We start from the raw sequence: 27,736 nt of genomic DNA, 5'->3' as shown, positions 1-27,736 counted from the left end.
ACTTGCAAAAATTGATTTAGATAGCAGTGACACTCTACAGAACTTATTTGCAAGTCTGTACTGTGCAATTTGAGATAAAAACTGTTTAATGAAAAGAAGGATGAGCTCTGCTTGTTTGTTTTGTAACACTACTGCTGTGCAGGAATACCAGCAGGCCAAAGCAAACACACTGAAAGCTGAGCAATCCATCTCTAAATATGTACCTTCACCCAGTGTTTGGTCCCAATGACTGCTGCCCTTTCACTTGCAGCCAAGCGTAAGTGCTTGGGTTCTGGCTTCAGGGCTAAAAACTATTCATTTTTTTAAATTATGTAAGCCATACAAAGCTGTCACTTTGAATCACAGCTTATCAGGGAGGTGATATTTGGGTTTGCAGTATTCAAAATAGTTATTGTGAGTTTTTGCATTCCTTTGTTCACCATGTTCAAGAACAGAAACGTCTCTCTGGACTCCTGTGCCTACTTTCAAGTGCAGAGAGGCTCATCCCCTCCCGCTCCCCGAGCCCTGGGGAGATGGGGCACACCAGTCCCATGACACCTGGCTTACACCCGCTTGAAGCTCACCCTGCAGGAAGGCAGCGCTGGTTTCAAACATACCGAGCCCGCTTGCTTCTCCTGCTTGTTTTTCAATTGCATGGCAAGGATGCTAATGAGTGTCTGAGCTACGGCAGGCAAGCCCAGGGCATTTCAAACGTGGAAGAACTTCACAGAGAAATAATCTGCATAAAATCTGAGGCGCCATTATTAAGAAGGAGGAAAAGAAAATGCAAGCAGAAACCATCCTCCCTCGGCAGCCAAGAGTGGCAAGAGAAGAATGGTCCTGCAGACAAAAATGTATTCATTTGATCCATTATTGATATAAAGTGTTCTTTGTAAATCGCATTTCCCATCACCCTGGATGATAGCAGGGGGGAGACAGGAAAAGAAGAGGTCTAACTTCATACCAAGGGAAAGACAGCCCTTCTGGGCACCCTGCACCACACCAGGATCCCGGAGACGGAACAAGCCCCAGAGCCATGGGAAGGCGGTGTCGTCCCCACAGGTGCCGCACCAAGCACCCCCACACTTCAGCACAGGGGCTCTGGGGTTCTGAGCAGATGTTTCCTTCCTTTTGAAGGTGAATGCACCACCAAGTCCTCGCTCTCCCAATGAAACTGCTTAAACCCCTGAACAAAACCACTAAAAATAAAAGCATTTAATATGGGGTTTTCACATGAACACACAGAAAGGCAACAGTCTGAAACAGTACATACATAGCATATATAAATAAGCACAGAGAATAAGAATACTTTGGAAATGACAGACTCTGGGAACAGTTAGTGGCTGCTCTGGGAGGAAGCATCCTTGTGAGTCATCACGCAGGGTGGACAAGTGAGGCACATCCAAGCATGACTGAAACTCTCTCTCACCTGTGAGACAGTGTGAATGCATCGGGACTGCAACAGCCAAGAGTCCTAGAGGTTGAATCCATCAGCCACCATCATCCTCAGCACAGGGAGGACAGCACCATGGGCTAAAGCCCAGGGCACCAAACACCTCCTGGGACTGCCCTGCCTGGAGACTGCACCCCCGCTTTGGCAGGCAGAGCATCTGAGACACAGAGAACATTGGGCTAAAGCCTCATAGATAATTTTTCTTAGAGCAAAGCAAATCTCAGCTGTGCCAGAAGCCAGACAGAGTCCCTGAGCTAAAGCCATCAGTAAGGAGCGACAGTGGAGAGAAGAGTTACATTTCTCTCATCTATACAGGAGCAGTGTATTCAGTCTGAGGAACAAAACTGCCTTGCCAAGCAGACACCCATACATGCCCAAGTAAGCTAGGGGAAATGGAGAGAGGAGGAACAGGATGAGCAAATGCTTTACTCAGCAGCTGCCCGCAATGTAAACAAAAGCAGAGGCAGCAGGACCAGACCCAGCTCTCTGTGCGCTGCCTCTCAACCTCCAGCTCTGCCTCATCTCTGCTCAGAGGCAAAGCTGAGATCACCAGGTCTCTGCTAACAGCGAACTGCAGGGGCAGGGTAGAAGTGCAGTCAGCAAAACATGCCATGCCCTTCAGAGAAGAGCACATAGACAGCTTTAGCCTCCAGAGGGAAGGACTACAGACACATCCAAACAGCACATACTGCTACCACAGCAAACAGCCTCTGCCCTTCCTCACAGCATCCTTGCCTGCCCAGTCCCTGAAGAACCAGAGCTCTTTCTTTGCTGCGACAGAGGCTCCTAACACCAGCAGCTCCTAACTCACACATTTACTGTCTTACTACCTCCTACATTTTCAAGGCAGCTCCTACAAGTTGGGGTCAGACTGGGGACAGGCACCCCAATAAACTACCAGCAACATCCCTTTAGACAGAATAGTGTGAGGTACATAGCTCTGTTCCTCAAAAAAAAAAAGTGACAAATTCCAGCTAAGCTGCACAGGGCTCCAATGCCCTGATTTGACAGCTCTAGCCAGTTGACTGAACTCCCTGCTCACATCCCGATATTCACACCTCCTGCCATGACTTGTCTTTGAAAGCTGTCAAGGACAGATCTCTAATTCCTGCTGGCTGCTGGTTCTTAAAGATTAGAAGACAACTATAATTGGATTCCAGAGATTATTTGCTTCACTGAGAAGGGTTGAGAAGTGTTGAGATGGTTCCCCAGCTGATTAAATCTTTATTTCAGAGTAGTGACCTGGTGTGTTTCCTGCCATAGAGTGCTTGCAGACAGGTATTATACTTGGCAAGACTGGCTTATTTGAGCATTTTAGCTTAACAAGGCAGCTGACATTGGCCAGCTGTGATGAGGGTTTATCCCATATCTAGGTGGTTTCATCTCATTTCTGCAGCTCAGGCCAAAGAGCTGAACCCAGCTCCAGTCCTTTCCCCCCGGTTTAATGGCTAATCAGCCATCCAGCTATCTTGAGCCAAAGCCTTTGGCACCATCTGCAGCAGATCACACATGGCCAGAGCCCTTCCTCACCTCTCATGCTGCTGATGCTGTTCCTACACTGCACACACAGCTGCCAGCTTTTGCCTGCCCCAGGCACCCCAGCTTCCAGCGCCTGGGCTGTCCTGCCCCAGACAGCCTCTGCCAGCCCCCTGCCCTGCTTGGCTCAGCCTCCCTGGGGGAACATGAAGCAGAGACAGTCCTTGCTCACCAGGCAGAGCCCGTCAGCCACACTGTGCCATGGAAACACAAAGGCAGCACGCAAGGGCTGCCTCCAGTTCAAGCTGAAATAGAGGAATACATTTATTGGGGAAGTGGCTTTTGTCTGGGCCCAGTTGAAATTATGGCACCCAGAGCCTCTCCTCTTTGCCCAGGCGCAGCCTGTGCTCTGTACCGTTTGTGCACTCCAGATCTTTGTGGACAGCAGGACAAAATGGGGCCCAGAGGAAGTAGAGGAGAGGACGGCTCCAGAGGAGGCCTGGAGGTAAGCTTAGCTGTCAGGATGTGGCTAAAGGCTGGAGTCCACCATTCTTACTGCTAACAGAGGAGACGGAGCAAAAACAAGCCAACATGTTAAAACTTCAGAGCAGAAAAGCAAAGAAACACAGCCTAGCAACACTGCAGAGAAAGTTGAGAGTGCAAACAATCCCACAATACACAGGGTTCTCCTTGTAAGCAAGCACTCCAGCTCTTCCCAGAGCCAGCAGGTCAGACATGCTGCACAGGTTTTGGTTAGATAGTGGTTTGCCCCATAGTAGAATGAAATATAATTTATATACAGAAAGAAACATGTCCCTGCAGTCTTTGCAAAGGTCCAGTTTCAAGAGCACTGCCGTGTTGGTGAGGGTTGCTGTGAGCCTGCAGCACTCCTCTCAGTGCAGCACATTATTCACAGCTTTCGAAGCTGGGCATTCCCCACCCGTGTGATGGTGTGAGTTGATTCAGAGGGATGACGAATCCTTGGAAAGCAGGTGGGCTCGCATGCGTCTGCAGGATTCCTGAAGCAGAGAATTAGAGCAACTGAATGCTTGAGACACAAAATGTCATGCAAGAAAAGGCTAAGGTGCTTTCTTGCCCCTGCAAGGACTCCCCACTGGAATATGCCTCTCACGCCTCTTACCAAAGCAAAGGACTAGACAAGAGGCAGCGAGCACTGGGGACAAACACAGCAGTCGGTCTTGGGCTGTACGAACCTCTCATCCCACTGCCACCTTGACAGGCTGCTAGCACTACCCCATGACAACAGCTTCCCTCTTCTTGCAGTGACAGCCAGCCTGCCAGCTCACAGGCAGAAGGGCTGTACACACCTGCTCAGGTGAAGCCCTTCAAGCCCAGGCTTCCAGTGGCTTGGCATGGAGCAGACTACTACAATCCAGGGGACCACAACTGTCACAGAGCCTGAGACAGAGCCTTGTGTGCACACCATTGCCTCAGCAGGTCTCTAAGCCCAGCAGGAGAGGTTTCCCGTGGGAAGGACAATGGACATGTGTGTCTCACCTCTTTTCGGCCCTCCAAAGATTTCAGCTTTGCTTGGCACATGTGAGCTGGAGATCCACATTTCTGTAACTGGAAAGAGAGAGCAATAGGAGTAGAGAGCAGGGGAATGAAGCAGCATCCACAGCCCTCTCTGGGAGCAGCCTGTGTCACCGGGGAGCGGCTACTACCCAAATTCACTCTCGGTTTGTCTGGGCTGTGGGACAGCCTTGCTACTCACAGGCAGCAGGCTGTGTACGGCTTATTGAGGGGGATGGGAGAGAGCAAAGGGGGCACAAGCCAATGTCCCAGGGCAAGGGCACAGATAAGTCAGAGGGACAAGGCTGGAATGGAGGCCCAGTGCTGCCACCCCTGTCCTAATGCTGCCCTCACCATTTGCTGTGGTGTCCCCAGAGCAGCTTCCAAAGATTTTATCTGATCATACAGAAGAAACTTGGAAACCTTGTCTTAAGCAGCCCTTACCAAGTGGACGTTCTCTTTGCTGACTCGCTCAGGCTCTGGTGTGGCATCTCTGCTCTTCCTCTCCAGGATAACTGGGGTTCCCAAAACCTTCCGCTGCCGTAAGAAGAGAAGGCTGTTGGCTAGTGCTTAGAGTGCAAAGTGAAAAAGAAGGGGAAGGAGCAGGATGCATTGCTGGTAAGCAGTTGGATGCTGGGAAAGAAAAAAGGAAGCCAAGCTTGGACAAAGATTGCAAAGCAGAATCAACAGAAATACCTCAGCACCAGGTAGAGCCTACCTGACTGTAAACGGTTTGGGAGCTGACCTGAGGCCTGGTCAGGAGCCCAGCCTGTCAGAAGCAGGTATATACTGCTGTGGGGCAGCCTACAGTGTGTTAACACCTGTGCTAATGGGCCAGACTACATGACCAGCTCCCTGTCAGTCCTCATCTCAGTAAGCAGCCAGTCCTTCAGAAAGATGCATAATATCCTACAGTCACACATTTCATAGATAATTACACTTTATACTAGCAAGGCTTATTCTCACCATGCTGCCTTTTCTGTCCCCAGTGGATCTGTGTTCTTCGGCACCTAATACTTTGAACAGTCCCTACCTCTGAGGGCCTCATTCAAACCAGGGCAAGGCAGAAGCAGAGAGCAACATCAGAAACTCACAGCAGAGACCATGGGTCAGAAGCCGCCTTTACCTTAATGAGGCCGCTGAAGGAACGTGAGCGGGTGCGTCGCGGTGCTGGGGATGTGGGTACATCAGAACCAGGAGTGAGAGCTGTAGGATGTTTATTAAACTAGGAGGAAATATGAGGGCAGTGTGTTAGCACAGCCACTGTTACAGTTAAACCAGTCCCTTGCTGCTGTGTGCTGCTTACCTGCTGCCCTCTGCCTAGACCTCAGTTTGGCTCTTTCGCACTCCAAAAGAGAACAGCAGCTCAGAGTTGCAGGCATAAGAAAGCAGATGAAGGCCACATCTCCCACACAGGATTATGGGGAACTTAGGTGAGAGGCTGCTTTGTGCTGGCTACCAGGTTAGCCAAAATCAACAGCTGTTGGATCAGAAAGGGGTTTGGGCAGCAGCTGGAGTCTGGCAGCCAGGACCAGTGCTGACCATGCCACCCAGTCTCTCTGGAGCAGCAGGTTGGCTGGGAATGCTCACTGGACCAAGAGGAAACAATTGTCCACTCCCCTGCAGGCAAGAGGGAAAAGGATTTTCCCTTTCTGAGCAATGAAGCTCAAACAGTGCCACAATCAGGACTGGGGAACTGCTGGCTGGCAAGTCCCTGACTTGGAAAACAGAGCTCAAAGCACAGCTTGGTGCAGCAAGCTCCACTGTCAGCCACATCCATGACAGGCCTCCTCCTCCTCCCCTCTTACAGCTCTGCCCCTTACATAGCCCAAAACCCACTCTTCTCCCCAGCCTGCCCAGAGCTAGAAGCAGCTCTCAAGCAGGCCCTGCCTTTAGCCCTGTGCACAGGATTGTGCTGACAAGCACACCCCAAAGATATCTTTCCTCCCCACACTACCTGCCGGATGAGCTTCTTCTTCTTTGCGGAGTCAGGCATATTGTGGACATGGCGGAAGAGCTCCTTCAGTGCTTCCTCTGTGCGCTGCTGGGTCTCCTCCTGGTTGCAAGTGTCCAGTCGGCTTCGCTTCTGAGACCTGAGGGGCTGTAGTTCCTTGGAGGCAGGAGCTGTCAGCAAATCCAGATCGTCCTGGGAAAGTGGAGACAGCAGCTGCTTGCCATTCTTTAATCCAAACGAGCCACCCATCTGAGCCAGGCTGGGAAGAGTGTCTTGAGCTGCCTCACCCCCAGTGAATGCACAGAACTGTGTTTTCCCTACCCATCTGCAGCAGCACTGCACCAGCAGGCCCTGTGCCAGGAAGAGGTGATAGCAATACAAAGGTGACCCCATTGCTTCTTCCCTCCCCTCCTGGATGCCAGCTGCAGAAGCCCTTCCAGGCTTGAGAAGGGTCAGTGCAGTTCCTTGCAATGCATCTTCCCTCTTCTGCAGCTATACGAGGCAGGGAAGCATTTGCTGGCAAGACACAGACAGATCTTGTCCCAGTGGCAGCAAGTAGCTTTTAATCCCAGCCCCTCTTCCAAGCAGCCTTGCCATGGCAGCAGGCACGTCTGTCTGTTTGGAAGGCACAAGCCCATGAAGGAGCAGGTGCTGCATGTGCTGGGCACAGGGAGCAGGTTTGCTGCTAAACAGGGGCTAGTAGCTTTCCCTGGGCTTGTGATTAACAGATGCTTCAACTCTGCCCAGTTTCCCTAATACAGCCACCTGCACTACCATACCACATGGTTCCCTCACTCCTGCTCTCTGACAGATGCTCTTTTGTAACTTGGTTTGTTTCCAGCTTCTTTCACTCACAAGGATCTCCTCATAGTATCACAGCCTCTGCCTTTTTCATTTGCTGGCCTTACCTTTGATGTGTAGGCTCTGGGTCCCAGATAGTGCAGCCTGGCACACTCCCGGATGTACGCTGGTGCCTGTGACAACGAGCAGAGAAAAGGCCAAACATATGTTTAGTATGTTTGGCCCTGGGGCAAGAGTGGCCTCAGCAAGAGCTGCTCTTCAACAATACCACAAAAGCCACTTCCATGGAGACTCAGCAGTTCAGGGCAGACAAAGCAGTGGGATTTCATGTCCCCAGTGCAATCCATGATCACAGTTTCCCTTTGATGCAGGCAACCAGCACAGAGTAGGAGCAATGTTCCACAGAAGCTTTTTTCCAAGTAATTCCCCAAGCTCTGAGCTGGCCAAACAAGAGCCTGATGAAGAAGGCAGGAGGGGAACTTTCTGTGGGAGGACTCTGCAGGGATCAGATGCCTACAGTGACCAGGAAGGTCCTAAGTAGTCAAAAGACTGACTGTTGCAGAAACACTTATTTGGAGGAACCTATAAAGCCCCACACACCCTTAACTGTCCTACTGCAGCACCCCATTGTGAGATGGACAGAGGCCCAAGGCTGTGCCTGTAACAGCAGTGGGTTGACTACAACCTGCAGAAAAGTTCACAACAAAACTACCTGTCATATTAGGTATTCAGCTTTTGGCAGCACTCACCCAGAATAAGCCACTTCAGTTTCCTTACCTTGCCAGAACCCGAGGGGAACCCAGTTGCTACCCATCTCCAGGCACCAAGTTTCCCAGCCAGGGTGTAGAGGGTGGCAGCACACTGCTGCTGACCTGCCAGGCAAAGCCACCTCTGGGGCTGCCTGCCCAGAAAAGACCTCCTCCCTTGTCGCTAAAGAAACAGTTTCTTGTAGAAATCTTCCTTCTCCTTCCGCAGAAGGAGCATGCAGAATATACACATGACAATCTGTGTGGACAAGGGGCATTCAGTCTCCTGCTGAAGGGCAAAGGAGAGCAAGTCCTCAAAGCACGCTTACCTTGAAGAGCTTCTGAGAGTGTTTAATCATGAAGGTCACTCCGTTGTTTAGCTTCGTGATATTCTCCTGAAGGTCATTTGCTGTCACCTGGCAAGGGGACACAGCCAAAGATGCAGCAGTTAGAAAGGGAGGAGGAAGGGTCTCTGCTGCCCTTGCTGTCTCTGGGACATAGATACACACAGTGCCTTGGCAGGAGGCTGGCTCTGAGGAGATGGGCAGGCAGGGCTCACAGCACACCAACAAGCAGAGCTCATGGAGCCAAAGCTACTCTGAGAGGAGAACTACAGAATTCTGGGGTCAAACTGCTCACCAGCAGCACAGGAGGCCATGCAGCGAGATCTGCAGGGTTTGTCCAGAGCTGCCCTTCTTAAAAGAAGGACTGTGCTGTCATTTCAATTTTACTGAAAAAGATAGAGTGTCAATTGCAAATGAGACCTATGGCAGGCCTGGACTGAATACTAGGAGGGAGTCCTGCCAGGAAGCTCTACCTGACCATCCCAGCCTCCAACCTTCACATCACTCTATCAATATTTAATCTTCCCATCTTGGTTCTTCTCCCATATGCCTGTCAAGTCTCTGCCTTCTACCTTGCAATATCCTACCCACAAATACTGAAGCACTGCTCACATTTCTGGGCCATAGGATGTGGGGTGCAAACATGAGGGCAAGATTGTGGGCAGACATCTTGTTCTTGTCCTGCTTTTTGGCGGTCTGGTAGAGCAGGTCCAGCAGCAGTTTGAGCAGGCTGCGGTTGGGCGCCGGAAGGATCAAAAACAGCAGCTGGAGGGCTTCAATTTGGCGCTCTTTGTCTGGAGTGCTGGTCTTATTCCCCTTCTCATCAAACAGCGTCAAGTCTGCCAAAATGCAAGGCAGAACATGAGGGACATCCATTACCTTCCTTAACAGCAGGCTTATTGACACTGGTTACCCTTCCCTCTTTACATGCAGATCTCTTCCAAACTCCTGCACAGCTCTTAAGCCTTCATCTCTCTCCCCCCAGCTCTCAAGCTCCGCACCTGATGGGTACTCATCCCACAGGACAACACAGCTGCTAAGAGCTGTAATAGGTTGAAGGCAAGATGGAAGTTCACATAAAGTAGTTCAGCAGTGGTTATTAAGTACATAAACCCCACACCCAGCTCAGCATACAGCCAGGCTTAAAACAGATGGAAACCCAATGTGGGCTCCACTCCTGTAGGCATCTGTTTACGTCTGCTGCTGGAGAGAGAAGACTGGGCTAGACAGACTTGGTCTGATACCTTAGGACTTTCAGCTCCAGTCTTTCCACCATGAGGCTGAGATAGCAGGAAGATTCTTTCTTAATCTGCCTTCAGGCTTGCACTTCCAAAGCCTAGTGTGCAGTTCTGTAGTATTACCAGCTTTCTAGGAAGCTGGCTCCATCCCCTCTGCTCATTGCTGCCACTTGTTGCTTTACTCACCTGCAATTTTGAGGTGGGCATGGAAGTGCTTGTGTGTCAGCAGCGGCTCTGGCAATTCACCCAGGAACATCTTAAGCAGGGTGGCCACATCATTGGAATGAAAATCCCCAGAGTCCAGGTCAATATCTGTACCGCTGTTCAGAGCATCCTTTAGAATCTGTTGCCTGATGCTGTTGCCTGGCACCCGAAACAAACCTTCTGCTCGTAGATCTGCTCAGCAAAATGGTGAAAAGAACCCACTGATTAGTCGAAGGCTGATTCCCATATTCTTACTAAAGCAGTTCCTTCCCATTTCCAGATTTTGACAGCAAGCCTCAGTGAGCTGTGTTCAGAGACATGACTCCAAGCTGGTTCCCACTAGTGGAAAGAGTCCATGCTCAGAGGGAAAGAGATCAACTTATCTGCTAGGCAATTCTGGGAAACAGTTGTCTAGTCCAGCCCCAAACTTCTGCTGCTAGAGACCTCAGAGCTTTTCCCTCTGTCTGCACCACAGACCTGAGGGGCCAGACAGATACCCCTTGGGATAGAAAGACAGCAAGACAGAGTCACTTACTTTTATGCAGATATTCAATTAGCTGGGAGACCTGTGCAATGCCTTCTTCTGTCAGTGGCGAGCCAAACACCACTCCTTTCTCTGCAGAACAGAAGATAATGTGTTCAGACAGTGCAGAGCCCAGCAGTCACAGAGACGAGTGGTCCCCAAAGAATGGCATCTCAGCATGCAAAGATCAGTGTCCCAAAATGTTAAGGGTGAAGGTCACAAGGCTCCCCCAGAGACGTGAGATATCACAAGCACTAATAAAGTCACTTCATCTCACCATGCTGTACTTACTTCATCATCTTGCTTCCTACCTCAGCTTAATTACAGTTTTTATCAGCTAAAGGAAATAATCTCTAGCTCCTGAAAAGAAAACACCACCAGAACAGATGCTTCAGTTTAAAGGGCACATCATCTGCAAGCCTGGACCTTATGGAAACAGCGAAGCCAGAAGGGCAGATGTGACAGCCTGGGCTGCCCAGATGCTGCCACATTGGCATATTCCACACCTGGGAAAGAAAGTCCAGATTAATCCTCACTGAGGCTTGACATGGAGTGGAGCAGAAAGAAGCAGTTCAGCCATGAGACTGTGGCAGAGCAGAACAAGCACTACTGGGGAGAGCAGACATCATCCAACTGGCTCACACTGGTCTCAAACTTTTCAGGGATGGATAATCCCTGAAATCCCCTGATCCCAGTGAATCTCTCTTCCATCAGCTGGAAGAGATACAGGCTACAGTCTCAAAAGAAGATAGAAGCAATGGATCTGAAAGGAAGGAGATCCCTGCATAGGAGGAAACGTTAGATGAAAATCCCATTTAACTGAAAGGCACTTGTTGAACCAATGCAGAAAACTATTCTTGTCTAGAGAGGGACTTCCCAGGTAAGACACTGGTTATCCAGCAGGACAGTATTTTCTAATAAGTGCAGTCTTGCTAGTGAATGTCTTTTCCCAAACACACACAGCCAGCACATTCTGTCCCTCAGAAAGCTGAGGCAACTCCCAGGGACATCACTAGCACCAACCAGAGCCCTGAGCACCACTTCTTCCCTCAGATGCGTGTAGGTTTTGGCTACAGCCAGGGACAAGATGCTGGATAGGCCATACTGCAACATGCTGACTGGGACTGACAACTGGAACCAGGTACAGAGCTGGTTTGTCCTGCCCTTGCACTTAGGCTTCAAAGAGCCAATGGATTTAGGAAAAGAATATTCCTCCCTTCTCTGTGACCTCACTTCCAGGAGCATGGCCCAATTCTGAGGGCAAGCTGGGCATTTGCATCCCAGCTTTCTGTGGCTGAAGATTTCTGCCCCTTATTGTTACAGCTGACAGCCCTGTAATCCAAGCAGTGCGTTGGCTGGTATGATAAAAGTTATCTCCCTCGCAAGTTTTCTCTTGCCTTTTTTCCCCATCATCATAGCACATTTTGATTTTACTAGCTTTTGGTCTGTTGTACTACAGATCTTACTCTTCTGTGGTGTTGACGCTCACAGCATGTGGGAAAGACTTGGTTAACCCTGTGCACTTCTCTAGCAGCCTCCCCATGCAACTAAATTTATTCCGCCTGAAGAATGTTCTACTTTCTTCCAGGACTTCTGAAATATATAGTAAGCCACCAGGAACTCCAGCCTCCTGTTAAATCAAGAACTTTCTGACCTCTTTCTGAGAAAGTGCATGCTTCAGTCTTGCACGAGAAAGGAGGAAAATGTGACCTTTTGATCCACACATAAGATCTGAAAAGCTTGAATGCAAAGGCAGAGAACAGTTGGCAAAAGATTCTCATCCTTGAAGAAAACTAAACTCGTTAGACATTCAACAGATAGAATAGTGGCCAGAAAGAGAAGAGGAAAACACATTTTCTTGAGACATGCAGGGCCTGACAAATTCGATTTACTTTTTAAGTCAGAAGTTGATATCTGAATGAGAATTTGACTCTCAAAGAAACTTGAAAGACATGTTTGGAAAATGGATGCTGACTTACGAAGGCTTAGATGTTATTGTACAATTCCTTCTGAAACTAAGCAGCAGCATGAAATTGAATTTCCTGACAGTCAAAGAAGTTGTAAGTATTTGCAGTTTGATCAGCTCTGAGTTCTGTGGTCCCTGGCCTCTGGCTTTGAAGAAATAAAACCTGTTTGTTCTAGCTGGTCTATAACACAAAGGAAAACAAATGATGGCTCCAAGATGAAACACACAGTACATGAAACTGATTTTCTCTATAGGCACAAACTACTTTTTCTCAGGGTTTGGCCAAAGAGTTCACAGACAGTGCCTGTCAGCACAGAGAGACGCTGCCATTGCAGCCTGGGAGAGCAGCCAGCAGGCTTGGAAACATCTGCTAGCTGGAGCTGTGGTGAGACACACAGCCATGGAAACATCTGAATGGGGGAAGGTGGAACTCTTGGGGAAGAGAGCTGGCGGGAGACAACAGATCTGATAAGAGCAGTGCTCCAGCAGAGTACAGATAATTTAAGATTAAAAAAAAAAAGAGTTAGAAAAGGCTCACAAGACCCTGCCAGAAGGTTTTGTGAAGAACAGGGAAGTTTCCATACATGCTAAGAAAACACTTTTAGCTTGGTTACCCACTCGCTTCTGTTTGTCAGGTGGCAAGCGCCTGAATTTAAGGTGTCCTGCTACCCTTCTTGAACTGAGGCAGGAGCAATGACAGATATGAACACAGTCTAACTACAGTTTGGGGGCTATGTGAAGACCTGTGATTATGGAGCAGCATGGTAGGTCATGGCAATATTGAATAATTCTCACCTAAGGATGCTAAAGGACTTGATTTACCTGCATCTGCAGTGCTGTCCAGGCAGAAGTGAATGCACCTACCAGGGTTCCCACTGGGTGAGCCAGGAGTGGAGAGCTGAAGCCAGCACCAGACAATTTACCCTGAGCAGTGGGGCTGCAGGGCTTGTCCTTATGAAACACAGTGGACAAATAGGTTTGGTAGAATCAGAAACCCTTAGAGAAACTATATAAAAGTTGAAGACTGAAAAAGCCATGTACAGACATCATGACAGCTCCCTTCTCAGAGGTACTCACCACAGCAGAATTGCTCAAAGGAAGGGAGGACTAATTAGAAGAGTTCAACCTCAGGCTGCCAACATCTGAAGGCAGCTGCCCACAGCCTCTCTGGCAGCAGCCAGCCAGTCTAGCTAGGGAACCAGAGCTGATGAGGCATGCGAGAGGTGTCCAGATAGAGGCAGTTTCTCTCTAGATGAGTGAGAAGGTTTAACTGAACTTATCAGGAGAACTAGGCTTCCCCTGAATGTGGGCAGAGGTGGGAGAGAGCACACACCCTTCTAGTTACAACAAAACACACTGGTAAATGCCACCCAGTGAAGAAGAGAGGATCTGAACACAACTGTGCTCAAAAGCAAGTCTCAGACTTGCAAGAAGGTGCCTGAGGCTAATGTTTCATAACCAAGACAGCTGAACTTGAAAGAGAAGATAAGAATTGTCCATTTGCCAGAAGAAAGTTTCAGATGAATGCTCATCTCAGAGCAAAAGAGAAATACATAATATGCCCCGGTTGAATCTGCACTTGAGCAGAGTCAGTCTGCAGAGTTTTGTCACTGACTCACTGGACTGGGGTGTGGATCAGAGTGACACTGGCATTTGGATGGGAGAAGCTTACAGATTTCTGAGCTGCACAGGCAAGACCTTCCAGAGAGCTGGGACAGCTACTGTATGAAACAGTGGGCACTGAGTGAAGTCAGTTGTGCAGAAAGCCTGGGCATTATTGTTCTTCATGGAACCTGATGGTCTCAGCCTTTACTGACATTCTATCACTTATATGGAAAGCTAATGAGTTAAGGAAAACAGAGCATGGACTACCATGGACGGGAACAAGCAGAGACAAAGACACCTTGGTGTGTATTGGAAGAACTTGCAGGTTGTTTGGGCACCTCTCTCCAGCTCAGTGCTATCCACAGAGTCAGACCAGAAACACCCAAGGACCACAGCGATATCTCTGTGGTGTGCGCTGCACTGAGCACAGAGAGCAGCTAACCCACCAAGGCCAACCTGACATAGACCACAGCAATAACCTCGGAAGAAGGTACTCTATTACAAAAGTGGCAGGGCGTTTCCTGGGTGAACCTCCTGGCCTCTGTTTTGCTCCTTTCTAGAGGTGGCATCCCCAAGATTACAAACCTACAGTATTAAGCATTCAACATCAACTCAAAACAACAGTCATACACTGAAAGCTTTGTAAACAACACATAACAGATGATGACAGTCAGCATCACCCTCAAGGTGGGCACCAGACATCATGCCATACTCACCCTTGCGCTTCAGAGACATCAAAGAACGAAAAAATCCAGAGGCTGTGCTGTTTGCTCCAGGCAGCTTTGGGTCCTCCTCTCCCATGAGCTGGGCCAGCTCTGCCCCTGGCAGGTCAATGAGCCTGGTAATGTTGCTGACAACCAGCTCGGTGAACACCTCTGGTTTTTCATGGCGCAGCTTTTCCACAAAGAAGTCAGGATTGAAAATGATCGGCTGGCTGTGGAGGGAGGAGTCATTGCAAATGACAAAATTGCAGATGGCATCACTGCAAAAAAAGGAAGGAGAAAAAAAAAAATAAAGTAACTCCTCATTACTTTTTTTTTTTTTAACAGCCAGCTGGCATGCCCTGAAGGAGACATCTGCTGACACCGGAGCTACCAGTCTACACCAACAGCACTGTCTTTGGTGAGTGTTCAGCACAGTGAAGTTACATTTCCCTTTGGAGCAAAAACATTTCTGGCCCATTTGTACAACACAGCCCAAGACTAGCACTCTATGGCCTGATGGTAACATACGTGACGTGGCAGTACCCAACTAAGACTTGCACTGTGTCAACGACCTACTAGCTGAGGCAGATATGACACCAAATATTTTACACTACCTTACCACACTCAGTCATAAATAAGCTTGGTTCTGTCTCACTGCCCTTAAACTCACTCCCAGTGGCCTCAAAGTCTCAATCCCAACCTAAATTTCTTCACGGCCAGCTTATACTCATCAGTTGCCATTGCCATTCCATCATCCCTATCTTCCTATCAACAAATGGATAGTTCCCACGCCTTGGGACTTTGTTTTTAAGATTATACACATGCAACGACACTGGCCCACAGTTCTGCTAGGGATGTGGCCAAACACTCCCAGATTGACAAGCTGCCAACTCTTTGGCTAAGCACTCCGAGTCTGGAGTGAGTGTGAACTCATCAGTAGTAGCACAAGTCATGCAAGATCAGGCCTTGAGGAACCCCCACTAACCTTTCTTCTAGAACATCTCATTTTGGCTCATCCAATTCTTGTGTCTCCTTCAGGCTGTCCTTTACCCAACCTCCCTATCCTCTGCTGATGCCTACTTTCTTTGTTTCATAGCTTCTCATGTGGAACAGGAAAAAGGGATGCACCCAAGACACTGTTCTACTAGAAGTTATCTGTAAAATATACTTAGCCCTTCCAGAGGCTAGATAAGCTACACTTACCATGTCTAAAATCAAAAGGAAGAGCTATCTCAGGTTAATCAGTGTTCTTAATGCTCACGCTTAAAGCTTATCCCAATTTCCATCTACCTCTAGGTCTTCCATTACAGTCTTCCCACCCCTGTTTCAAACACACACTTCTCAAGTAAAGCCCACAGGGTAGAGTTGCCTAGCTTGCTTCTCCTGTTCCTCTTTTACTTAAATGTGAGGATTAGTGTCATTATTCTCCAGTCACAAGCTACTGCCCCAATGTCATGCTCTGGCCCTGCGAGTTGGAGTGCCAGTTCTCCCAGGGCTCTGGGTGAAGGCTGCCTGCCCACCCAGCCTGCACACCCTGCCTGACATTCCCCAACCCTTAATCATTCTTGGGCTCTTACACAATGCTTTCCCTTGTCCCAACACCCCTCCGCAGCGCTCTGAGCTCCCACCAAACACCATGTTCCAAGAACAGCTGCCAGGCACACAGGTAACAGCAAGGCTGTGCTCCTGCCCCAGGGATCACTCAGTCCCTCCATGGTGTGGTACCCAGGGGATGCATAAGCTCTGCCTATCTCCCCCCAGGCCACCAAAGGCTTTCTCCCCAAAGCAGGCTTTCCCACAGAAAACCAGAGCACCCTGACCTTCCTCTCTGCAGAGGGGTGAAGGCCACATCACTGTTTGGACCACGCTGGGCATCTGTGCTCACTGCTGAGCACTCCTGCCACCGACAACATGTGCAGCGCACCAGACCTGACATCCATTAGTTCAAGCAGCAGAGCACTTCAGCTACTAGCTCAGAGATCTCAGCGACTTACTGTTCTGATGTAAATCAACAGTAGCTAAGGAGGGGTAGGACAACAAAGCACATACTGGCAGTTCACCTGAACTCCAGCCTGCCTCCACACAGCACCTGTGAACCCAACAGTTATCTGAGCTGCTGCTGTACATCTTTGACCTGAAAGACCATTTTTGTGTGATTTCCAGGTTGTGTGATGAGAATAAGAGAATAAAAGCAAGAACTCAGGCTCCACAAGGAGAAGGATACTCTCTGAAATCAGAAGAAAGAAGGCTCTCAGGGACACTTGCAGTGTGAGAATCTGTACGAAACCCTCTCCCCCCTTTTACTGCTCTCCATGGATGTCAAAGCCTCCTTCAAGAGGATGGAGAGGAGGAAGGTCTGCAAGGCAGACTGCAAGGCAATCTGCCAGGTCATCTAAAATTTTAGAAAGCTCTTAAAGGCTCCCAGCTGCATCTCTCAGAGTGGCCCAGCAAGCATGCTGCCGACTCCAAATGGGGGCCATATTTTTCTGAGTACCTCCCAGTCTGTTTTTCAGCAGTTTGTTATCTGCAATAAATCAAGACTGAAACACAACGACTTGGTATCAGCTGCCAAAAAGCAACTGCCAATCGATCTGATCATATTCGCATTTCATTGCACTGAGCTACAATACACAAACAAATGCCAGCTCTGCCCATAATGTGGAGCAAGCCCTTTGCCTGAAACCCATGACAACTCATTCTGTGGCAATACAGATCCTGAGAAGGGTTAATAGCAAATGTATAGGCCCAGTGACCCTGCCTGCAATGATCCGTGCACTGTTATTCACTCACTAGCAGTTTTGTTTCCCCACAGAGGAGATATGCAAATACTTTGCAGCAGTTACATCAAGCATCACAGATTATCTGCTCCCTCTGACAATTAGATATCTAGATTCAGAGAAAGAAAATTAAACAATTCTGTCAACTAGAACTGACTGACATAACTTCTCGGCACAGCCAAGTTGCACAAAGTTTATCAACATTTAATGCAAAAATAAATAGATAAAAAGTAAATTTCTTACATGAGTGCCGAGAGCTTTTGGAGAGGCATTAGGAAGCGGAGACAGGGAAAAGAACTTGCTCCTTGTTTCCAGCAACAAAAGAAACCTGCCTGTCCCAGCACAGCCTATGCAAATTCCACGCATGCTACGAGACACAAGGGCGCATTATTGGGGCTGAAAGGCCCCCTTGGCACACACTGGGCATCAGCCTTCACACAGAGACAAAACAGAAAAGAAAAGCTGGACAAATTGATTCATGTCTCTTGCCAAAGGCTGCGTAGCTGGAGTTTAACGGCAAATAATTCCTACATAGAAACCAAGGTTTTGAATCAGGACCAGCATGGTATTAAGTGCTCTCCACCTGTATCCAAGAGGAATCCATAAAATAGCCCCAAATCCACCCGGTGTTTACCATGGGTAAAGCCATGCAAACACATTCCCAACAGCGTCCAAGCACAACCGATGTTAAGGCGCGGGCAGGACCATAACCCAGTCCCTTAACTGCACACCCCATGGCCAGGAACCTTGCTAGAAACACTCTCTGCCTCTGTCTTTCACACTTTTAGATCCTTTCCAAGAACAAGCGCATAGATCAGCCCCCTCTGAGCTGGAAACAGCATCTGGCCACCGCCCTTTGCTACCAGCACTGTGCCACCGTGTGTTCATCCACCTCGGGCTTCCCGTTCCACATTTCTCTGGATTCCTGTCCAGTTTCCCCGCCTGCCACAGCTGGTTCCAGCCTTGTATACTCTTATTGTGGTACGGCACTTCAATGAGCTACTTAATTTTGAAAGGTCACTTTATTAGCAGCTCTTCCTCGCTCAGAAAATTTGCCTTTGTATCATTATTGCTAATCAAAATGGAAATGTGAAGCAAACCCCTATTTCTGAGCAAAGATAAAGCCCCCACTGGCTTTACACACAATAACCCTGCCAATCCTCACTGCTGCACACACTATAACCTTCAGAAAAAACCATGTGCCCCATCTGCTGTTTTCGTGTTAAGAAAAGAAGATGGATGTACTCTACCTACACTCACAGTTTATATCGCAGCAGCAAAGGGAAGACAAACATGTATTCAGGGAGTTTGTTGCCTTTTTTTTCTTTGCTTGCAATTACAGTTGTATTTTCTATATGCTATGATCTCAGTTTGCTTTACAACACCTCAAAAGACATTAAAATAAAGGAATAAATAGCTTCCTCTCTGATCCCATGAATAAAATAAAATCCCAATGAATAATAAAACCTTGTACTAATAGGGCTGTGATTAAGACAGCAGATTAAAAAAAATGGGTCCTATATTGTGCTGAGATTCTTGCCATTCTAGTATCTTTTAGAAGCGAAGCCTGTGATCCCAGCCAAGTCACAAAGAAAGCTGTCTGTCACACACTACGTTCTTGCTTCAGGCATGACAGCCCCATCATTTCATGGGGAGTGGATGGTGCAGGAGGTCAAAATCATGATGGATCAATTAATCCCTAAGGTAACTAGAACCAGGCCAGTGAAATGCCTTGGAAACGAAGACAAAAATGAAACTTTAACTGGCAAAACCTGATGATTGAACCTGTGGTGCAAGAGCTCTGCAAGCCAGCAGATTTAGCTCATGTGGCAGCAAGCTTGCAGATAGGTGAGACCTGACTGTTTTAGTGGCTTTTACAGATTTTTATATTGTTCTAACTCCACCTATGTGAAGGTAGAAAGAGGGTCCAGCAAGATGAAACAGAACATAAGGAGAATACAAGTAAGCCAAGAAAGAGGAGGAAGAGGTACCTTTGGGGCTATGTTTGCCTAGCTGGGAAAGTGGAAAAGCTGGAAACTGCAGATTTTGGAGGAGTCTGATGTACCCCATTCAGTGGGCAAAATCCACCTCCAGTGCACTTCATACACTGTTGGTGAAGAGCTAACACTTCAAACACACCACAGTAGATGAGTCTTACCATAGGGGAGTAAAAGGATTAAAAAGCTTTTGAAAATAAGGCAGATAATGGAAGAAAAATCTCCTCCTATACTAACAAAATCTTTAGACTGTGAGAAACAGCCAGGCTATTACCAAATACTGAGAGCAGAGCGATTAGCTGCAATGCTAAAGGACACAAAACCTGAGCGATTCTTTGCCTGGCTAGGCACAAAGGGAGACAGGACAGATGCACACAGGCTCGCGTTTCCCCAGGGAGAGAGAAGCAGCATCATTTCCGATGTTGTGCCAGAGTAAGGAATCAATTAATGAGGATGTCTGAAGACCGTATTTGCAGAGCCAGATAGGAGCCATTCCACATTTTGCAAAGAGATGAAAGAACCATGACGGAATTATGTGGAATCATTTTAAGTACAAGAGCACTAGAAGACAAATTATATTATAGATTAAAAAACTGTATATGTACAAAGAATTCTAATGGGAATGGACCACAGAGACATTAGAAGTGACTTCACAGTTAAGGTTGCTTTAAGGACTGTACTTCAGATTGACACTATTGTACAACAACATAACAAAGATCACATTCAGGCCTCAGATTTGGCACAGTGACTCTTCATAGGATGACTGATTTGCCTCTGAAAAATGTGAAGAAAAAGAGGCAGAAATTTTTGCCTAGTGTTATACTTACAAGGTCTTTAGAAGCAGAGTCCTTTTGTGATGAGTACACAGAGCACCGTGCAGTGGATGCCAACCCTTGCCTGCTGTCTCTAGACTTGATACATGCAAGCCATACTAGATAACACTGCCTTTTAAATTTTTGCTTTGCTTTCTTCACATTTAAACAGCTAACACGGAGTGATTCAAGTCTTTTAGCTATGTGAACCAGATAATAATATGCAGCAAGGAGCTGGGAAAGAAAGCTGCTATTATTTGATGGCAGCCTGTGCTGGACAACCTGGAACTAATGTAACACCTGGCCATCTTTTGGACACCAGGTAAAGAGGATATCCAAGTTGCTGCTGTAACCTATGAATTCAAATTCTGTCTCAGTAAAGGACTCAAAGCAGACCTCTGCAATATCAGTTACACATCTCTGATGTGAACCTGGAGACAGACCTACCTGGGAAGATAAAGGGGTTAGAAGGGGGAGAGAAGTTCGCTTTTGGAAGAAACTGAAAATGCAACATACTACCAGTGTCAAAGAAAACTGCAATAGCAAGACAGTTCAATTTGTGTGAAACATCAAGAGATTTGCATTTCAGTATGAACTTCTCAAGTTTGACCTCAGTGAATTCTTCTATGGTATCTTTAATAATAGCCACTGGAATATTTTGAAGTCAACAAAGCAATACTTCAATCAGCCATCACCACAACATCAGAGCATCCAGATGCCTTCTAGTGCTAGCAGGATGAAAAGAGGCGCCTTAGTGAGGAGCCGCACGTTCATGGCGATGTTCCTCGCCAAGTCTCCTTCCCAGCACCACCAGCACAGCTCTGGATGATCCCACGCTGTGCAATGGCTCAGCTTCCTGCCCAAGGCTCTGTAAAAAACACAGGAGCACAGCTACTGTCAGAAACCCACTAACTTTACATTAAAGACCTGCAAGCTCATATGCCTGCCTTCATATCAGAATAACACAGTGTAACAGCATTAAATAACGATGCTGCTCCAATTTTCATGACTTCCAATGCAGTCTAAAGTTTGTGTCTTTATTTTAATATAAACCCCTGCTGGGAGCAGCAATAGAAGAGGAGCCTTAGATGCAATCTTGATTTCACTGAAACCAGCACCAAAACTGAATCTTTTTAGATGGCAGCAGCTGCCTCTTCTCGTTACTGATCTATTCACTTTTATCACTGTGGCACTGGGAACCTTGGTCACAGCTGGGGACTCCACTGTGCTCCATGCTGTACAAACACAGAACAAAGGCAATACCCTGTCTTTAGAGGGCTGATAGCTAAATCTGAAATGAATGCTGGAGAGACAGAAAAGAGGAGGAATCCCAAGAGAAGAGGCAGCACTATCAGTCAGCATGACTGATACAACTGAATTCTGCCAGCTTTTCTGTAGACATTATTAAAAAGGAGGGCAAGGAAGGACAAGAAAAATAATCAGGTCACACTGCAAACATTGAGGAAATCCAGCTTCTGTGTGAGGGGCGACATGGGACCGAGCACAAAGGAGCTGGTTTGAAAGCTATCAGGCAGGGACGGCTGGGATGGCAGGAGCTGAGCTCCGCGCGAGGCAGAGACAAGACGCCAGCAGTGCTAGGGAGCCAGGGACCCACCCCAGGGCTCCATCCAGATCCCTGCACAGGGGTTGGGAGGGTCACAGCCCGAGGAAGCCCTGCAGCTGCTTCCCACCACCAGAAACACACCTGGCTGCTTCCCACCACCCAGAACACACTGGGCATGCTGCCTCCCTCAGGAGAAGGTTACCAGGGCCTGGGGTTAGTCTGTATAGAAACTGAATTGGTGTATTTTCCCTGCCCCAGTCATATAGTTGTGATCATGATGAAACAACGCATCTTTTTTGCTTTGTTTTACTAATCTAAGCCAATTGCTTTGTGAATAATGTACCACAGATCTGAGATGCTCAGGGGGGCCAGGTGGTATCTGCCCTGAGCACTGTGTCCCACGTCTAGGACACAGATTTGGGGCATTTTTTCCCCATGCCCTGCCCACCAAAACCTTTGACTATGGATCAAACTAACAAACTGCAAGGACACCTCCACTTTTCAGGAACCCTAACACCTTTCTTGTGTAATCTACAGTTCTTTACTGAATGCCTGTCCATGGACTCTGGCCAACTGACTGCTCTTCAGCTTTATTCACACCCCAGGTAGGAATATTCTTCCCACTTTTGCCCATTTGGTCCTTAGCTGGGTGGACTGCAAGGTCCACACCTGTCTGTATCCTCAGAGTGTGCATGGGTACTTTCCAGTTGCCAACAATGATAGCATTCCCTTACTATCCTCATTTTCAAGTGTCTTTAACTTCTTTACTTCCCCATTTTGAGTGTACCAGGAGTCAAGGAGAGGCACAAGCCAGTCCTACCTTTATTTCCTTGGCCTCTAGCACTCAGAAACTGCTGCATGCACCTCTGATTGTCATCCTTACACTTGAAGATAAGAGCCCTAGGGCATCCTTCAGAGGCAGGGGAAGATGTAGTTCAGAGACTAGCAAGGAGGAGAAGATGCTTCTCAGGCCAGTAGCTCCAAGCCAGTGTCTGGGTCAGACCAGAATTACCAGCTATAAAGAGGAGCCTCCACAACAATCAGGTTTACTTCTGATCTGAAAAATCAAGCAATCACACAAAAACAGCACAGCAAAATTAACAAGCCATTGTAGCAACTAGAATGGGAACTCTGAGCAAACCAGCAAGGAAGGAAGGGTGCTTTCCTCAAGCCCTCCCACAGGGTGATAATCATCCCAAATTGGTGGCCTCAACTCACACCCAGAACACATTTGGGAATCTCATCCCACCATCAGCTGTCAGTGCTCAAATAAAGCATCACAATGCAAATATCCTGTGCTGTAGCACTCACAGGTTCACTCCACTAGTGTTGTTTTTTCTCGACCGAGGGGATACCAAGACCTGGGTCTGGACCCACAGCCAGCTCTTGGGTGAGATTTCATGGTCACAGCCTGGCAAATACAAAGGACAAAGGTACTCGGGAAGTCACAGCTCTCGTTTTTGTCCATTACGCTTTTGTAATTCCACAATGCTCCTTCACTCTGGAGGTGCAATGGGCAAGATGCAGCCTTGCATCTGTATTTTGTATCGTGGTGTCTGCAAGGGATGAGAGCACATCAACCCCCTTCTCATCAGCAATCCTCTGCAGACACCGCTGAGTGTGTCAGAGGCCACATCCCATGTTCCAGATGTGTAAACTCTCACAAGCTGGAATTGCAATGAGGCACACCTGGATGCATGCCAGCATTTAAATAAGCTGGTGACATCTGGTCAGGGCTGCTGAAGCACACAGATAAACAGGCTAGGACAGCCGCAGAGCAGCACAGCATGCAGCACTGGAGAGACAGAGATGCACAAAGCAGCCCAATTAACTCACCAATTGAACAGAACGGGGGCCCAGTGCTTTTGAAGGGGATTTGGGCATGGCAGGATATCAAAAACAGGAGCACTGTACACAGATACCAGAATTCATATGACAATAACCTATACTGTCACTTAATGCAACTCTCCCATACTGATCAGAAAATGCTTCTCTTCCCATCCTGCCTGACAGGTCACGTCTGCCTGATTCACCTGGTTTTTCTGCAGAGCTCAGGGAGTAGAGATATATATCATATATATATATATATATATACACACATATATATGTGCTGCTTGGGGAGCCGCTCAGGAGGATGCAGAGAGGCATGTGTGTGAAAGGGGAGCCCTAGGCACCTGAGAGCTCCTGAAGGACATTCCCTGAAAGGATTCCCGCTCTCTGCAGCACGGCCAGCCCTGGCATGCTTGTCTCCTGCTATGTGACAGCTCGTGAGCAGGGCTGTAGGAATGCCCATATGGAACTCCCAAACCATAAAGCTATGCTTCAACACTGAGTCTCATCTCCAGCAAAACAAAAAGAGAAACTAATGCCGGCTCCCCTGAGAGCTCCTGCCTCTGAAAATCAGAGCCGCCACACCACCACTCAAGAAGAAAGGATGTTTTGGCCAGATTCCAAATTACTAGAGCTTTATAGGCCAAAAGCAAACACATTAAAAGTTCTCATAAGCCAGCTGGCAGGCAATTATTTAAGCAGCTTATCACGTTCCCCACTATCTACAGTTTCTGAAAAAATTTATGAGGAAACTCTAGATAGCTTAACTGCAATTACCTAGCGTAGAGGTGAGAAAGGCCAAGGGCCAGGAGTGAGTCTGTTGCACCTTGGAGAAAAGGACTGAATGCTCTTGTCGATCACAACAGTGAGTGTAATGTGGCACCGGGATGAGAGGCCAGGAACACACCAGACCTGTGAAGCTCTGAAACAAAGTCAGCCAAATTTATCACACCGTGGGGCCGTAGTTCCCCCGATCTCTCTCCCCAGGCTAGCTGCAAGACCTCATAGTGTCAGCCCCCAGGATCACAGCACAGGTTTGGTGAGAGCCTCCTGCTTCTGCCCAAAAGCAGCAGAGTAGGTCAGTGCCTAAATCCAGCAGAGCACAGGCTAAAGAAAGGACCTCACCACCCTGCTCTTGCCTCCAGCTAAACAAGTGAAAATGAGATCCTACAGAACAAGCTAACTCTGAAACAAGTTGAAAACACAAGGTCTCAGCTGTGACCAGGAGCCAAATCCAGCTTACAAAGGGACAGTATTTCCAACAGGAACATGACTTCAGTGCAACCATTAGATATTAGCCAACATTTCCATGCTGCCCTATCTCCGTCCCATCTGTTCATGCCACTTATTAAATCAACACACACTGAAGACTTTTGACCTTTAGGACAAGGAATTTGATTTCCTAGCACAGCATCCAGCGCTCCAGTTTCAGACTGAACCGAGTGCCCAAGCACCTTTAAAGGAGCATTAATGAAGCTCAGTGACATTTTCATACGCATGTAAATGTGCACACAGCAACAAGGCACTGGCTAGGCTGGCAAGGAGACCCAGACGCTGCTTTGGGCTATGTGGGCAAGCAATGCTCCCCCTTCATGCAAACAGACAATAAACTGAAGTGCAGCAGAACAAGGATCCTGTTGTCCAAGGCCCTGGACGGGAACAGGGCAGGGTGTTACATGCAAACATACAAAAATACTGCAAATGCAACACAGAATTGAGTTCAGGTCTGGATGTGCGCCTGATGGGGCTTGGGCTGAGTAGGGGGTGATGCAAGTCTAGGTCTCAAAGATGAAGAATTGTGGAGAAGGAAACATTTGAATAAAATAACTCCCTACTCCAGGCTATCTTCAGAGAAAAGTAGCCATGCTTTCAGACATGGCTTTAACTCTGAAATCAACCATTTTTTCTGCATGACTCTCCGCAAGTCACTTTCACTTTTTCCCATTAACTCATGCTTACAGTGGATGTTTTCCTATTTGCAGCAAAACATAGATGGCAACTGTGTCTCCTTGCATTGCCTGCTTATGATGTGAGCTCTTGATGTCCAGTTGTGCACTAACACTCAAGCCATTTTAGCCAAATGCCTTTTTTCAGCACATCCTGCCTTCCAGATCCAGTGTTTTCCCTTCCATTTATGCCACCCTTGCCATAGCAAATGGCCAACGTGAACACTGAGTGCCTAGCAAAGCATTTAGGTGCTGCTTGAATCAAATATTAAATGCATTCATTAAACAGACAGATGTTTCTCTTCTGAAATTGAGCACTCGGGTACACTGCAATCATCATTCATGGTTATGAAGAGCCAGGCAGAGGTTAGAGAGACCACAAACCGAAGAGAGAGCCACACAAATCATCTTTTGTCGCGTTCAGTAACATTTGGTAATGAGGTTAAGACAACCAGCTTTCATTTCCAATCTTTAAGTCAGCATGCTATAAGACCACACGCGCAGCATGCCAGCTTTACTAGCTAACTTGCACTTCTCTCCAGATGAGAGGCAATGGGCAAAAGCAGAGTCACAGCACATATTTGGGGAAAAAAAAAAAAAAGGCAAGCTTTGTGGTGACAGACCTGCAAAGTAAGACATCAGTTTGCTAGCACTACGTGTGGGTGACAAGGAGCATTAGAGTAAAACTTACACTTCAGGCTTTGCTTTAACACAATCATTTGCAGGAAGGGGGAGTGAGCGGGCGGGTAAAATAACTGGGGAATTACATCCTAAGGACAACTGTCAGCATAAAACAAATTCAGTCACTTGGACTGATCCAGGCCATGTTTAAAGCACTTTATCTAAAAGAGTGTTTTAAGTCTCAACTGCATAAAGCATACTCATCCCTTTACCAGGTCCAGCATTTTAGACAATCCCTGCTCAAACGTGCCACACCGAGCACCATCTCTTCACCTCTCCTCAAGCAACACTCTGCCCCAGCCCAGGCACTGCAGCAGTTCTCGGAGTGCCATCAAGGCAGGTTCAGCTCAGCAGTGAGCAGGACAGCACCACTATGAATCAGGCTGGGTTCGAGGCATCAGCCCTCAACTGTATTTATTTTGCAAGTACACAAGAATTACCACTTAAAGAATACTCAGTTTGCAACTCCACACTACACATGGAGATTAAAAAAAAAAAAAAAAAAAGAAGAGATATTACAGCTTTTTAGCAGTAATCCAATCCAAAACAACTGTTCTAGTGAGGTGCTCATATGGTCTCTGCTGTTTTATTGGCAGCAGTCATGGAACGGTTATGTATGGGCTAAAGATGAAGGATGTGAAGCTCACAGCGTACGCACATTTGGAAAGCAAGAATAACGCATGTGGAGCGGACAAAGCCGGGGAGAAAGCGCTGGATGCGAAGCAAGTCTGTATAGTGCCATCACCCTACCAAACCCTGCAACTGCCAAGCGCTCGGCGGTCGGTCTCACTGCGGCTGCGGAGCTGCGCCAGCCCAGCCCTGTCTCCCCCGGCCCTCCGCGGGCAGCGAGCGGCCCGGGGCAGAACGGCAGGCAGGCAGCCCCCGGGGCTAAACCGGGTGTGGGGACACGCTTCTCGGCGGAGCAGCTCCCTGACCGCGGGCGGGCAGCTCGGAGCAGCCGCTGTCTCCTGGCCGGAGCGGCGGGCGGTGCTTCCCCCGCAATGCAGCACAGGGGGCCGCGGCGAGCGCTCACCGGTCGCTGGGGCCGAACCCGCGGGGGCGGGTGGACCGCGGCAAAGCAGCACGGAGCTGCCCGCAGGGTGCTGCCTCCATCCCTCGGAGCTGCCCGGTGACATGGTCGGCAGGAGACCAGGGACCCCGGCCGGAGGAGCAGCTGCCCCGCCGCAGCGGGACGGAGCCAGCCCGGCTCGCAGGGTAAACACCGCAATGGGCGGGCCGGGACGGGCCCGTACAGAGGTGCGCCGGCTGGTGCCTGCCGCAGCAGCGTGCTGCGGGCGGGTGCGGAGTGCCCGCAGCCGGCCGTAAGGCGGCGTGGGCTAGGGAAGGCTCCCAGGTGCCCCGCGAAGGTGATGGGAGTACCGGCCCCGGAGAGCCCCGCTCCTACCTGCCACCGGACGCCGGTGCTCCCGCCGCCATCTCATACCTGCCGCTCCGCATCGCCATTGGTCCGCCGCACTACCCGTCCTCGGCTCCGCCCTGCCCGGGACGCGCATCGCCATTGGCTGAAGCCGGCACCGCCCCATCGCCATTGGCCGATTCGAACGGGCAACAGTCGATCCGCGCGCACGGCGGAGGGGGGGAA

General features: G+C 48.5%; 1 protein-coding gene across 1 annotated transcript; it reads right to left on the bottom strand.

Annotated features, from left to right (window-relative positions):
- Positions 1 to 1,166: 1,166 nt before the first annotated feature.
- ARHGAP19 (Rho GTPase activating protein 19) lies at positions 1,167 to 27,600 on the bottom strand. Its single transcript, XM_082052308.1, has 12 exons — positions 27,539 to 27,600; positions 14,539 to 14,804; positions 10,264 to 10,344; positions 9,711 to 9,920; positions 8,899 to 9,125; positions 8,272 to 8,358; positions 7,304 to 7,369; positions 6,399 to 6,587; positions 5,568 to 5,666; positions 4,886 to 4,978; positions 4,427 to 4,495; positions 1,167 to 3,927 (listed from the first exon to the last, which is right to left on the bottom strand). Exons 1-12 carry the CDS (start codon positions 27,595 to 27,597, stop codon positions 3,871 to 3,873), a joined length of 1,503 nt encoding a protein of 500 aa, XP_081908434.1. The 5' UTR covers positions 27,598 to 27,600; the 3' UTR covers positions 1,167 to 3,870.
- Positions 27,601 to 27,736: the final 136 nt, after the last annotated feature.

The sequence above is a fragment of the Streptopelia decaocto genome (genome assembly GCF_964273445.1).
Source record: "Streptopelia decaocto genome assembly, chromosome: 5".
NCBI lineage: Eukaryota > Metazoa > Chordata > Aves > Columbiformes > Columbidae > Streptopelia > Streptopelia decaocto.
Note: the sequence above shows the minus strand (reverse complement) of the source record. Positions and strands in the feature narration are given on the sequence as shown.

Coding starts and splice junctions, on each gene's coding strand:
- ARHGAP19 (XM_082052308.1), bottom strand. CDS start 27,597: ATGGCGATGCGGAGCGGCAGGTATGAGATGGCGGCGGGAGCACCGGCG. Junction 9,126..9,710: donor TGCCCACCTCAAAATTGCAG/GTGAGTAAAGCA, acceptor GCATTTTGGCAG/ACTTGACGCTGTTTGATGAG. Junction 6,588..7,303: donor CCAGAGCCTACACATCAAAG/GTAAGGCCAGCA, acceptor CCACTTTCCCAG/GACGATCTGGATTTGCTGAC.